The sequence below is a fragment of the Oncorhynchus clarkii genome, chromosome 17, assembly GCF_045791955.1.
Source record: "Oncorhynchus clarkii lewisi isolate Uvic-CL-2024 chromosome 17, UVic_Ocla_1.0, whole genome shotgun sequence".
NCBI classification, from domain to species: Eukaryota; Metazoa; Chordata; class Actinopteri; order Salmoniformes; family Salmonidae; genus Oncorhynchus; species Oncorhynchus clarkii.
The window spans coordinates 49338720-49351370 of NC_092163.1; the positions used below are offsets into that span (position 1 = coordinate 49338720).

The 12651-nt window shown below is 42.0% G+C and overlaps 1 protein-coding gene across 1 annotated transcript; it reads left to right on the forward strand.

The window, feature by feature from the left end:
* Positions 1 to 4987: 4987 nt before the first annotated feature.
* On the forward strand, positions 4988 to 9149 carry LOC139371025 (class E basic helix-loop-helix protein 40-like). The gene is made up of 5 exons (XM_071111052.1): positions 4988 to 5539; positions 5677 to 5740; positions 6023 to 6130; positions 6499 to 6622; positions 7070 to 9149. Exons 1-5 carry the CDS (start codon positions 5472 to 5474, stop codon positions 7975 to 7977), a joined length of 1272 nt encoding a protein of 423 aa, XP_070967153.1. The 5' UTR covers positions 4988 to 5471; the 3' UTR covers positions 7978 to 9149.
* The last annotated feature ends 3502 nt before the right edge of the window (positions 9150 to 12651 follow it).

Genomic DNA, 12651 nt, shown 5'->3' on the forward strand with positions numbered 1-12651 from the left:
CACCTGTCAACACACTTAATAAAACAGACTCCAACCTCTCCACAATGGCCAAGACCAGAGAGCTGTGTAAGGACATCAGGGATAAAATTGTAGACCTGCACAAGGCTGGGATGGGCTACAGGACAATAGGCAAGCAGCTTGGTGAGAAGGCAACAACTGTTGGCGCAATTATTAGAAAATGGAAGAAGTTCAAGATGACGGTCAATCACCCTCGGTCTGGGGCTCCATGCAATATCTCACCTCGTGGGGCATCAATGATCATAAGGGAGGTGAGGGATAAGCCCAGAACTACACGGCAGGACCTGGTCAATGACCTGAAGAGAGCTGGGACCACAGTCTCAAGGAAAACCATTAGTAACACACTACGCCGTCATAGATTAAAATCCTGCAGCGCACGCAAGGTCCCCACTGCTCAAGCAAGCGCATGTCCAGGCCCATCTGAAGTTTGCCAATGACCATCTGGATGATCCAGAGGAGGAATGGTAGAAGGTCATGTGGTCTGATGAGACAAAAATAGAGCTTTTTGGTCTAAACCCCACTCGCCGTGTTTGGAGGAAGAAGAAGGATGAGTACAACCCCAAGAGCACCATCCCAACCGTGAAGCATGGAGGTGGAAACATCATGCTTTGGGGATGCTTTTCTGAAAAGGGGACAGGACAACTGCACTGTATTGAGGGGAGGATGGATGGGGCCATGTATTGCGAGATCTTGGCCAACAACCTCCTTCCCTCAGTAAGAGCATTGAAGATGGGTCGTGGATGGGTCTTCCAGCATGACAACGACCCAAAACACACAGCTAGGGCAACTAAGGAGTGGCTCCGTAAGAAATATCTCAAGGTCCTGGAGTGGCCTAGCCTGTCTCCAGACCTGAACCCAATAGAAAATCTTTGGAGGGAGCTGAAAGTCCGTATTGCCCAGCGACAGCCCCGAAATCTGAAGGTCTGAATGGAGGAGTGGGCCAAAATCCCTGCTGCATTGTGTGCAAACCTGGTCAAGAACTACAGGAAACATATGATCTCTGTAATTGCAAACAAAGATTTCTGTACCAAATATTAAGTTCTGCTTTTCTGATGTATCAAATACTTATTTCATGCAATAAAATGCCAATTAATTACTTAAAAATCATACAATGTGATTTTCTGGATTTTTGTTTTAGATTCCATCTCTCACAGTTGAAGTGTACCTATGATATAAATTACAGACCTCTACATGCTTTGTAAGTAGGAAAATCTGCGAAATCGGCAGTGTATCAACTACTTGTTCTCCCCACTGTATATGACCAATATATCACGGCTAAGGGCTGTTTTTAAGCACGACAGAACGTGGAGTGCCTGGATACAGCCGTTAGCCGTGGTATATTGACCATATACCACAAACCCCTGTGATGCCTTATTGCTATAAACTGGTTAGCACTGTAATTAGAACAGTAAAAAGTCATATTTTTTAATACCCGTGGTATATGGTCTGATATACCACGGCTTTCAGACAATCAGCATTCAGGGCTCGAACAAGGTTTATAAATCTAAATTAATTCCCTTTGTGCATGTGCATAACTATACATAAATCCCAAAGGAGAGTTTGAGTGATGCAAGTTGGACAGAGGATCTCGAAATCTCTGAGGAAGAAACACTTGGATGAAGATAAAAAAAAAACTAATGTTAGGCTATTTTCTGGCAATTGTGCCGTTATTATGTGCCATATGTTAAGACTACAAACTGTATAAATGGCCCATTTGCGAGATTGACTTGTCATTTCAATAGGCATAGGCTAGAGACTAAAATATTTTGCCATAATTTGCTTAGCTAAAGGCAGGTAGCCTATAGCCTCTGACAGACCTACATCTAATTTCAGATAGTCTACAGTAGCCTGTAGTTCAAATTAGCAGACTAATTTATGAATGAATAGCGAGGCTATTTTGTAATAAGAAGTGCTTGTGTTTCCCAATAGCCTTCTGGAATAGGCTACTGAGGATAGTGTCATAATTTAAATCACTGAATTAAATATTAATAATAGAACTGAATATGCTTGTCAACAACAAGCAGTTGTATTTTATTTTTTTAATAGCTTGACCTGTAGCCTAATCTGACTATTGTTACCGTCAATCTAATGTGTTCATAATAACACAAGGCTACAACAACAAACTGAAGTAATAGGCTTTTTATTAAATTGGTTTGCCAGGTCTCGGTAGGCTACACAAGTGGCACAAATTGATTTGCACTGACTCCAGGGATATTGTTCCACATAAAAACAACCACGTGTGTCACACCCTGATCTGTTTCACTTGTCTTTGTGCTTGTCTCCATCCCACTCCAGGTGTCACCCATCTTCCCCATTGTCCCCTGTGTTCTGTTTGTCTTTTGCCAGTTCTTCTTGTCTTGTCAAGCCTACCAGCGTGTTTTTCGTACTTCTGTTTCCTTGAGCCTGTTTTCTCGTTTTCCCGGTTTTGATCATTCTGCCTGCGGTTCTGTACCTTTTGCCACTGCCCTGGATTACGGACCTCTGCCTGACCCTGAGCCTGCCTGCCACTCTGTACCTTACGGACTCTGCCTTGGACTACCGACCCTTGTCCTTTGCCCTGTTTATATAATAAAGTCCATTATTCGAACTGTCTGCATCTGGGTCTTTTCCTGAGCCGCGTTCTTCCATTTCAAATTTCCTCTCGGGCTGACCCCAAGACCCAATAACTGACCATGCATAAAGCCCTTTGCTTGATACCATTTTCTTTAAGCAGTCAACATTAGAATGCAGTATAAACCACCTCTGAGTGAATTTATGTAATGCACTCTAGTGCACCAAAAGTAATTTTCCAGTGCTTTGTCTACATTATTTATTTAGTTCTAGCGTACTATTATTATGTTTTATGGAAAAAGGGTTGGAAATAGGTGTCACCATAATGACAATCTTTATAGCCCACCTACAACTAGTAAAAAAGTTGTCACAACCATGCACGCTTGCTGCTCTCTCTCTCAATTCAATTTAAGGGGCTTCATTGGCATGGGAAACATATGTTTACATTGCCAAAGCAAGTGAAATAGATAATAAACACTTGGCTCCCAAGTGGCGCAGCGGTCTAAGGCACTGCATCTCAGCGCAAGAGGTGTCACTACAGTCCCTGGTTTGAATCCAGGCTGTATCACAACCCGGCTGTGATTGGGTATCCCATAGGATGGTGCACAATTGGCCCAGCGTCATCCGGGGTAGGCCGTCATTGTAAATAATAATTTGTTCTTTAACTGACTTGCCTAGTTAAGTAATAAAGGCTAAAAAAAATAATATTGTCAAATAAACAATAAAAAATGTAACATTACACTTCCAAAAGTTCCAAAAGAATAAAGACATTTCAAATATACAGTGTTGTAATGATGTGCAAATAGGTGTATTTGTAAATAAACATAAAGGTTGTATTTACAATTGTGTTCTTCACTGGTTGCCCTTTTCTTGTGGCAACAGGTCACACATCTTACTGAGATTGCACACTGTGGTATTTCACCCAATAGATATCTCTCTGGCTCCTCTCCCTCATGTCTCAGTCAATAACTGTAGTGCTCTCTCTACACACACACAAACACCTCTGGCCCTCTCCACCAGTCACTCACTCAGCAACAGCATGCGGCACTGCCTGACAGTCAGTACCAGGTCACAGTGAAATACATGTGTTTAAAAGAAAATGCCAAGGCGGCCGTGGTGCAACTTAGAAATAGCCCAAAAACCTGCAACATCGTTTTCAAAGTAGCCCAATTGCGGGAAAAATGTGAACATGGCAACACTGACCATATGTGGTCTCGAGCATGGACTCTTCTCGAGTACTAGGCCTTAAAAACTGCTGGCAAGTAAATCATATTTGCTCGGGCACATTATTTAATTATAAATCTGATTATTTCACATGGGGGGAGATGTGGGAAGCTAAAAGGCTAGCTTGCTTGCTGTTTTTAGCCCGCTAGGTGATACGCTGCTAGTGGAGTAGCCTACAGCAAATTAGTTGTAAATGGTAGCCATGTGCTGAATGTGCCCTCAGCGCACAGGGGCGGGTGAGGCCATGAGATCAACTTGACAATGGTTGTGGCACACTTGATAACAAAGCAGACAGTCTTCAGACACATTTCCAGTCTGAACTAGCAGATGGTTCTGATGGCGCAAAATAACAGTATGGCCCTTCACACTTGTTGAAACCAAAGCAAATAGTCTGGTTGTCTCTAAGCAATGAGATCTCTTATAAAAATACATGTCTCAAGCAGGTGCACCTTTTTTTTCAACAGGGTCCTAATGCAAAACAAAATTTTAAAAAATATCAGAGGTTTTCAATTATACTGCATGCTTGAAGGATAATTTATAATTTACAAAAAATATGTAGACTATTACATTGAATTATAATGTTAAATTGTGGGCCTATGAATCTATGGATTCATTCCAAGTTAACCAATAATAATAGGGCTAGCCTACATTTCCAACATTTGACATTGTGACATCACATGCACTTTTTCTCAGTTTTTATGCACATTCTCTTTCAATGATAGGGCCTATCTTGCATTTTCAATTAAGATTTTCAGCCAATGCGCTTATATGGTGAAATAACTTAATATAGCCTTACATTACTATTTTTAAGACATTGTGCTACACAAGGTAAATGGCAAGCCCCCTATTATAAAACCCTATGCCATAGGTATATTAACTTATCACAGTGAAGAGGTACAAGTTAGAGTATAATAATTTAATAATACATTGTAATTGTGAATTATTTATTTTTATAAAGTTATGGCTAAATTGTGTTGTGTATGACACAACAGGTGGATGATATAGCCTAAATAAACGGATTGGGATAAGATATTATCACGTTTAAACTCCCCAATATTTGCAAAGTTATTCCCATATCAATATTATTATTATTGCCATGATGTCTTGTCAGTAGTGGAACCTGCTGAGCATTATTGGAGAGATGCGTAGCTCTGTGTTGTGTGAAGCTACAAGCCTGGCTATATTAGCCAGGTACACTGGACGCGGGATTCAGTCCTCCGGTGTGACGTGGCGCCGACGTCCGCCCCCAGATCCTCATTATCAGTAGAAAATGGGCAGTCCGAGAAGACAAGCGCCGTCCAAAACGTGAGACTCATGTGACAGAGATAGGTCATTGCGAGCGAGAGTCAGGGGTTTATTTAACACGTAGCTCTGTCCTCCCCCACTTTCCCAACGCGCAACCAAGACTAGTGCATCTGCGGGACTCCCTCTTGACTGACTACGTGGAGATCTCCGGGACACTGCTCCCATTATGCGATAAATAATCATAACAACAACAATGCAAATGTAAAATAGATTACTTATCTCTACAAATTGGAGGAAATACTTAAATATTTTTATGAAAAATTTCAAGGACTATTTACTTTCATTCAATTTCATTTGCGTTCTTGAGTGAAAACATTGGGGGAAAAAAGCTTGCCCTTTCCTGCGTCATTTGGAGTAGCTTTAAGAGAATTGAAATGGAAAGGATTCCAAGTGCGCAACCCACCCCCAAGCACCAGCAGGCTGAGCTGCCTGACATGCAAGGGTAAGTTGCTGATGATTCTTCTTGTGCCCTATGCCTTGCTTGCCCTCTTTATAGTGGCATACATTCGCGTCTCCTGACATTGAGTGCGCAACCTCACCAAACCCACATCTCATTGACTGTCTTCTGGTTTTCATTAGGATGGATTTCCCTATGTATGTATACAAATCCCGTCGGGGAATGAAACGAGGAGATGATAGCAAGGTTGGTTGATATTTTATATATTTTTTTATAGAAACAATATTGGTGTTTATTCACTTAATTAACTGTTTGTAAATATGATTACAATAGAATAATATTATGATTATATACAATGCTATTGAAACATTGATGTATTTAGATCAATTAGTTGGCCTGATCATTCCGATCATGTGGTGACCTATTTTCCCACATGATGTAATCCTTGGAGTCCATGTTACTGTTCACAGTGCTGCTCGTCAAACTGCTGAGGTTGTTATTTAACCTCAATATCACTCCTGCCTTTAGGAAACCTACAAACTGCCTCACCGACTTATCGAGAAGAAAAGGCGTGACAGGATAAACGAGTGCATCGCTCAGTTGAAAGATTTATTGCCCGAGCACCTGAAACTTACAGTAAGTTCCTATTTATCTTGAAGTAGCACATTACTAAAGCGCGATCAAGTGGTTGCTTGGTGGTACTTCAGGTTAAGGTGACAGCCTGACTAACAGGTGAGATCTGTAAAGGAATTGTAAATTAAATAATGAATGTGAATACTTAAACAAATGGCATCTTTGAGATGTTAACTAAAATTGAACACATTTCCTCTGATTTGTATTTTTATAGATTAAAGAATGTAATATTACACATTCAAATGTTGCATTTGAGTAGATCTACTTAGTTATTGCTTTTGATTGTTGCTGAGAACGTTTGTGTGCATGTGTGTGTTAGTAATCCATAAGAGATGAGCCCGTGCTGAAAGTAGTGTGTGTTCTTCCCATAGACTCTTGGCCATCTGGAGAAGGCTGTGGTTTTGGAGCTCACACTTAAGCATGTGAAAGCTCTAACCACTCTACTGGAAAACCAGCAGCAGAAAATCCTCAGTCTGCAGAATGGCATGCAAATCGGTGAGCAAACACACACACACACACACACACACACACACACACACACACACACACACACACACACACACACACACACACACACAATAAGATGATTATGCAGAAGCGCATACAAATCAGTGAATTTAAATATAGCTTGTGGTCTCTTGCCTTGGCTAGTTTCAATTTGGATGCAGACCACATCCTCACTAATTTTCAAATGCAGCACAGTGTATTGCTCATCTACTGCATTATAATAACATAATAATAGAATAAGGAACTGAGTCAGAATAACTGCTAAATTTAGTTTGGATGTGGTTGCGTAGAAGGGGATTTTATACCCATATTAAGATATATTACTTACAAGAATCATGTAAATACGATGAAAGTAGTTTGGTAGTTTCCATAATAATGCATTGTGGTAGATCTGTGTTTGACAGCGTTTGTGGTGTTGTCCATTCCTGCCTACAGAGCAGTCCTCTCCCAGCCAGGAGAACAGTGAGGAGATCTTCCGCTCAGGCTTCCATGTCTGTGCCAAGGAGGTGCTGCAGTACCTGGTCAACCAGGAGGGTCACGGTGACCTTACACCCTCCCACATGGTCAACCACCTGCACAAGGTGGCCACTGAGGTCCTCCAGGGTCCTCCCTGTAGCCCCTGCAAACCCCGGTCTGAAGAGACCACCATCCACTACCAACATCATCAGGCCCACAGGGAGAAGCCTGCAGGCCAGCCCCCCAAGCCCAGTGAAGGCCATGGGAAGAACTGCGTTCCCGTCATCCAGCGGAGGTATGCCCATGCGGGCGGTGAGCAGAGCGGCAGCGATACAGACACAGACAGCGGCTACGGTGGCGAGCAGGTTGAGCATCTGGTGTCGCATGCAGGGTACTACGGCCAGGAGAGACAGCTGAAGAGGGCGCTGGGAGAAAAGAGGGCGTCATTTTGCATTAAGCAGGAAGATGAGGCGTGCCACAAACGCAGCCGGGTCGAGTCATCCGAGGACGAGTCTCTCTCAGGCGGAGAGTCATCCTCATCCTCCTCCAGCGGCCACGGCAGCTACATGAGCGCCTACTCCCCTCACCAGGCCCAACCTCATCCCCTTTGCATGCCCTTCTACCTCATCCCCCCCTCTGCCGCCGCCTATCTGCCCATGCTGGAGAAGTGCTGGTACTCAGGGGCCATGCCCATGATTTACCCTGGCCTGGGAGGCTCCGCGCAGGGCATGCCTAGTGACAGGCATGCCCCCTCTCCCTCGATCATGATGTCCCCCAGGGGGTGCTCTCCCTCTCCCCCTACCGTAGCCCAAAGCCCCATGGACTCCCCGGCCTTCCTCCAAGTGTTAAAGCAGGTACTTCCCATGAACCTGGAAACCAAAGACTGAGAGACCACTGAGCACTTACACAGAAAAGTGTTATTGAACATAGACTGCTATGCTGAGAGGATACATGGAGGAGAACATGACCAGACAGTCAGATCACCCACCACCACCCCTCTCCCCTCATCCCAGAAGTCAGAAGACAGAAGGGAGACAGATAGAGCGCATGCAGAAGGTCTGGTCCCAGATCGGTGAGGCATAATCCACAGCTGCAAACAGAAAAAGAGAATAAAAGAAAGAGGGAATGTGTGGATGGAAGACAGCTCAACCTGTTTCCTAATCCTCTCTGAATGTTTGACTTTATACCCCCACCAGAGTGCTGAGTGCAACATTGACCCCACTGATCTGGATACACACACACACACACACACACACACACACACACACACACACACACACACACACACACACACACACATACACACACACACACACACGGTTGAATGTATAAATGTAAAAAAGTGGCAGTCCCGTAGATGTTGCTGCTGTTGAGGTTTCTACATGCTGTGGACACTGACAGGGCTCAGCTGTACACACACCGTCCTTGTAAACCATGTCACACCAAATGTCAATAGTCACCATTCACCCAAAGGTTGCTGTCTATTTACCTTAGGTCACCATTGCCATCACTGACACTGCGCTTTGCCCCATTCCCTATGACAACAACAAACATCCTGAGTGAAATAATTTCCTTACTGTATGGAGTTAGTGAGGTCATCATGTGACCATGTCAAGTTGGGAATTCACTGACAGTTTAGAGGGACTTTTTGTAATTATTGTTTATACTTCTTGTACATCTCTATTTTTGATACGTGTCCTAGCGCTCGAACCAGAGAGAAAGGTTGGACAGTCGTTTTACCGCATAATAACTAATGTACATACTGTAGCCCTGCGCTGACCCTGATCTGCAATCTGACTCTGCTCAAGTCAAACCTGGAGTTTATCATCCTGTTGCCTTTTACTTGTGAAACACTGATAAAAGAAAACATCAGATGTTTATGAAATGTATTTGGGAGTTGGCGAGAAGTGAATGTATATGTTTTAACAGAAGATTAGTTTTCTATAGAAAGAGGTACTTTGATATTTTGGGACCTACCAGAAAGATGTTTGATGTACATATTTTGTCTATAAATGTTGACATACATTATATAAGCGTATTAATAAAGTATTTTATCTGCTATGTTCGTCATGAGTGAGTAGAGTGCATGTTGTGGTGAAATGTATATTCTGGGATCAAGTTCTGCCACAAACACAACAACTGGGGAGAGTTGCTGCAGTCTCCCTGCTTGTCTGGCTTGGCTGGTCATAAGGAGAGACACACTGCTATGGGTGTTCTCTCTGCTTCTGACATACATAAATAAACACACACACAGATACCGTGGTGGTCCCTCAACAATCAGTAAGCTCCAAAGGCCATTTTTTATATTTATCTGGAAGTCATTTGGATGCAGAAGCACAATAATAATACAATAATGTAAATGATACAAATACTGAGCTAAATTATATTGCAAAAAGAAATTGGGAAATTATATTATTTTATAGTAATACAATTGCTTAGAGAAAGAGATTTTGTTTAACAAGCAATATTGTTATTCTCTCAAAAAGATGGGGGTTTAAAGAGATTGGAGAACACATTGGGAAGGATCTTAGACCGTTCCTCCCATACAGTATCTTTCCAGATCCTAGATATCCTTCCACTGCACTTATGGACTGCCCTCTTCAATTCAAACTACAGGTTTTCAATGGGGTTAATGTCTAGAGACTGAGATGGCCACGGCAAAATGTTGATGTTGTGGTCAATCATTTCTTTGTGGATTTTGATGTGTGCTTGGGGTTATTGTCTTGCTGGAGGATCCACTTGTGGGGAAGTTTCTGCCTCCTGGCAGATGTAACCAGGTTTTTGGCTCAAATATCCTGGTAGATAGTTATAATCATAATGTTATCACTTCATAGTAGAGTCTATATAGTTTATGGACAACAAAGAATTGGGCATTGGGTCAAAAATCCTGGTGCAATGATGATTCATAATAAACTGGGATCAAGGTTTAAAGAACTGGTGTACATTTAAGTCAAAGCTGTTGAGTTTAACAACCATCTCAGGCTGATCAATATTGTCCAGTAGGAGAAGATCAATGTGGAAGCACATAATAGACCGACACAAAGTAAATGCCAGCAGACATGTCATTTTTTCACACACGGCTGTCAAATGTACAGCCACACTGCTGTCCCTGGGTAGCGCTGAGCTGTGATTGGTGAGTTGATGGGACCAGGAAGGGAGAGATGCTCTGCAGTCAGGTGTACATGAGCATGGTCACTGCTCTTCATGACACACACACCAACCTTCTCTCATATATGTTTACAAATACAGCTAATTTAAAATGACTAATAGAAAGCCTCTGATAGAAGGCCACTGATAAGCTAGGTTTCCATCCAATTGGTGACAGATTTTCATGCAAATATTTTAAAATCCTTATTAAAACAATATGCTCATTTTCCCAAGAGAGCTGTGTTTCCATCAAACTGACTTGTTGCAGATAAAAGGCTGTGCGTGATGACATAGTGCACATAAAAATAACTTTTTCAGTTAAATTCCCATGTACCAAATAAAACATACAAGTTAAATATGTTTCCATCACATTTTCAATTCTACTGATGGTTTTGTCACAACAAATGTTGCATTAATAGCGAATGTGCCCACTCTGGTATTGCCATGTGCACTCTAGCCAACAGCTTGCAGTAGATAGCCTACCGTGCAGGTAGGCCTATAGCCTAAACTATGAGATTATTATGGACAAAAGAGTGAGAATGTTTTTGATTTGTCAAACGGCAGCCAAGCATCGATCATTATGTCACAAGAATAAGACCCTCAATATTTATTAGAAAGGAGCATCAAGCTCATCACCTTGCACTTTCACTACCCTGTGACGATCGTAATGTATTTCATCTGTAGCCTCATAAACGACATGTTTTCCCAGAGTCGTAGTGGGAGGGTCACATGTCATTGCATGACTCCAAGTTTACTTCGATATGATTGTTATTATATCAATATGTGCATATAAAAGCGTTTTCACCGACGTCTCACATGATTCATTTTACCAACACAAAAATAATCCACCTCCTATTTTGTTTTGTTGACATTTGGAAAGTTTATCGACAAATGTGCTGTTTCCATCAGGCCTGACGTGACATTTTTTATCCAACGTACTTTACTGGCCTACAATGTTTGGATGGATAACTGGTTATAGACACTATTAACTCCACTGTTATCCAGTGGAGAACCTCAGCCCTGTGGGGGCCCCTGCTGGTAAAATAAGGAACCCAAACCTCAGTGATATGATACAATTATGACCTCAGCAAAACATAGAAATGGTTGAGGCAGTAGTTAAGGCAAATATTTATTAAAACAAAGCAATCATTTCATACTTCCATAACAATGTTTTGCTTATGGGTCAATATACATACTTAGATGTTCCCTCATTGTCCTGCTAGTGGGGGTTGGTAAAAGATTCTGGCTGGGTTTGGGGCTTATCTTTAACTCCAGCCCCTGGATGTATTTCGTAGATCTGTTGTATTGGCCGATGTCGTTGTTACAGTTAAGCAGATTCACAGCGTCTGGTTTCCCGTAGAAGTTCCCCTAGTTTGGCTTTGAACTTGGGGACTGTCATCAAGTGACTCTGCCATTGGCCACATTCTGTCCCACGTAGCCCAGAGCAAAGGATTTTTTGTATTTTTTGTTGTCGTATAAATCAGATCAAAGCTAATTTTATTAGTCACATACACGTGTTTAGCAGATGTTATTGCGGGTGTAGCGTAATGCTTGTGTTTCTAGTGCCGACAATGCAGTAATATCTCATTATAAACTGGGTGGTTCGAGCCCTGAATGTTGATGGGTTGACAGCCGTGGTATAACAGAATGTATGTACGCGTATGTACGCGTATGACAAAACATATATATTTACTGCTCTAATTATGTTGCTAACCAGTTTATAATAGCAATAATGCACCTCAGAGGTTTGTGGTATATGGCCAATATACCACGGCTAACGGCTGTATCCAGGCACTCCGCTTTGCGTCATTCATATACCACACCCCCTCGTGTGTTATTGCTTAAATATCTAACAACTGTACAACATATACCCAATACACACAAATCTAAGTAAAGGAATGGAATTAAGAATATATAAATATATGGACGAGCAATGTCAGAGCGGCATAGACTAATATACAGTAGAATAGAATAGAATACAGTATATACAGTGCCTTGCGAAAGTATTCGGCCCCCTTGAACTTTGCGACCTTTTGCCACATTTCAGGCTTCAAACATAAAGATATAAAACTGTATTTTCTTGTGAAGAATCAACAACAAGTGGGACACAATCATGAAGTGGAACGACATTTATTGGATATTTCAAACTTTTTTAACAAATCAAAAACGGAATAATTGGGCGTGCAAAATTATTCAGCCCCTTTACTTTCAGTGCAGCAAACTCTCTCCAGAAGTTCAGTGAGGATCTCTGAATGATCCAATGTTGACCTAAATGACTAATGATGATAAATACAATCCACCTGTGTGTAATCAAGTCTCCGTATAAATGCACCTGCACTGTGATAGTCTCAGAGGTCCGTTAAAAGCGCAGAGAGCATCATGAAGAACAAGGAACACACCAGGCAGGTCCGAGA

Excerpts from the sequence above, each read along its gene's own strand:
- LOC139371025 (XM_071111052.1), top strand. The coding sequence starts at position 5,472 with ATGGAAAGGATTCCAAGTGCGCAACCCACCCCCAAGCACCAGCAGGCT. Across the intron at positions 5,741-6,022 it reads AACGAGGAGATGATAGCAAG|GAAACCTACAAACTGCCTCA; the intron begins GTTGGTTGATAT and ends TCCTGCCTTTAG. Across the intron at positions 6,623-7,069 it reads GCAGAATGGCATGCAAATCG|AGCAGTCCTCTCCCAGCCAG; the intron begins GTGAGCAAACAC and ends TCCTGCCTACAG.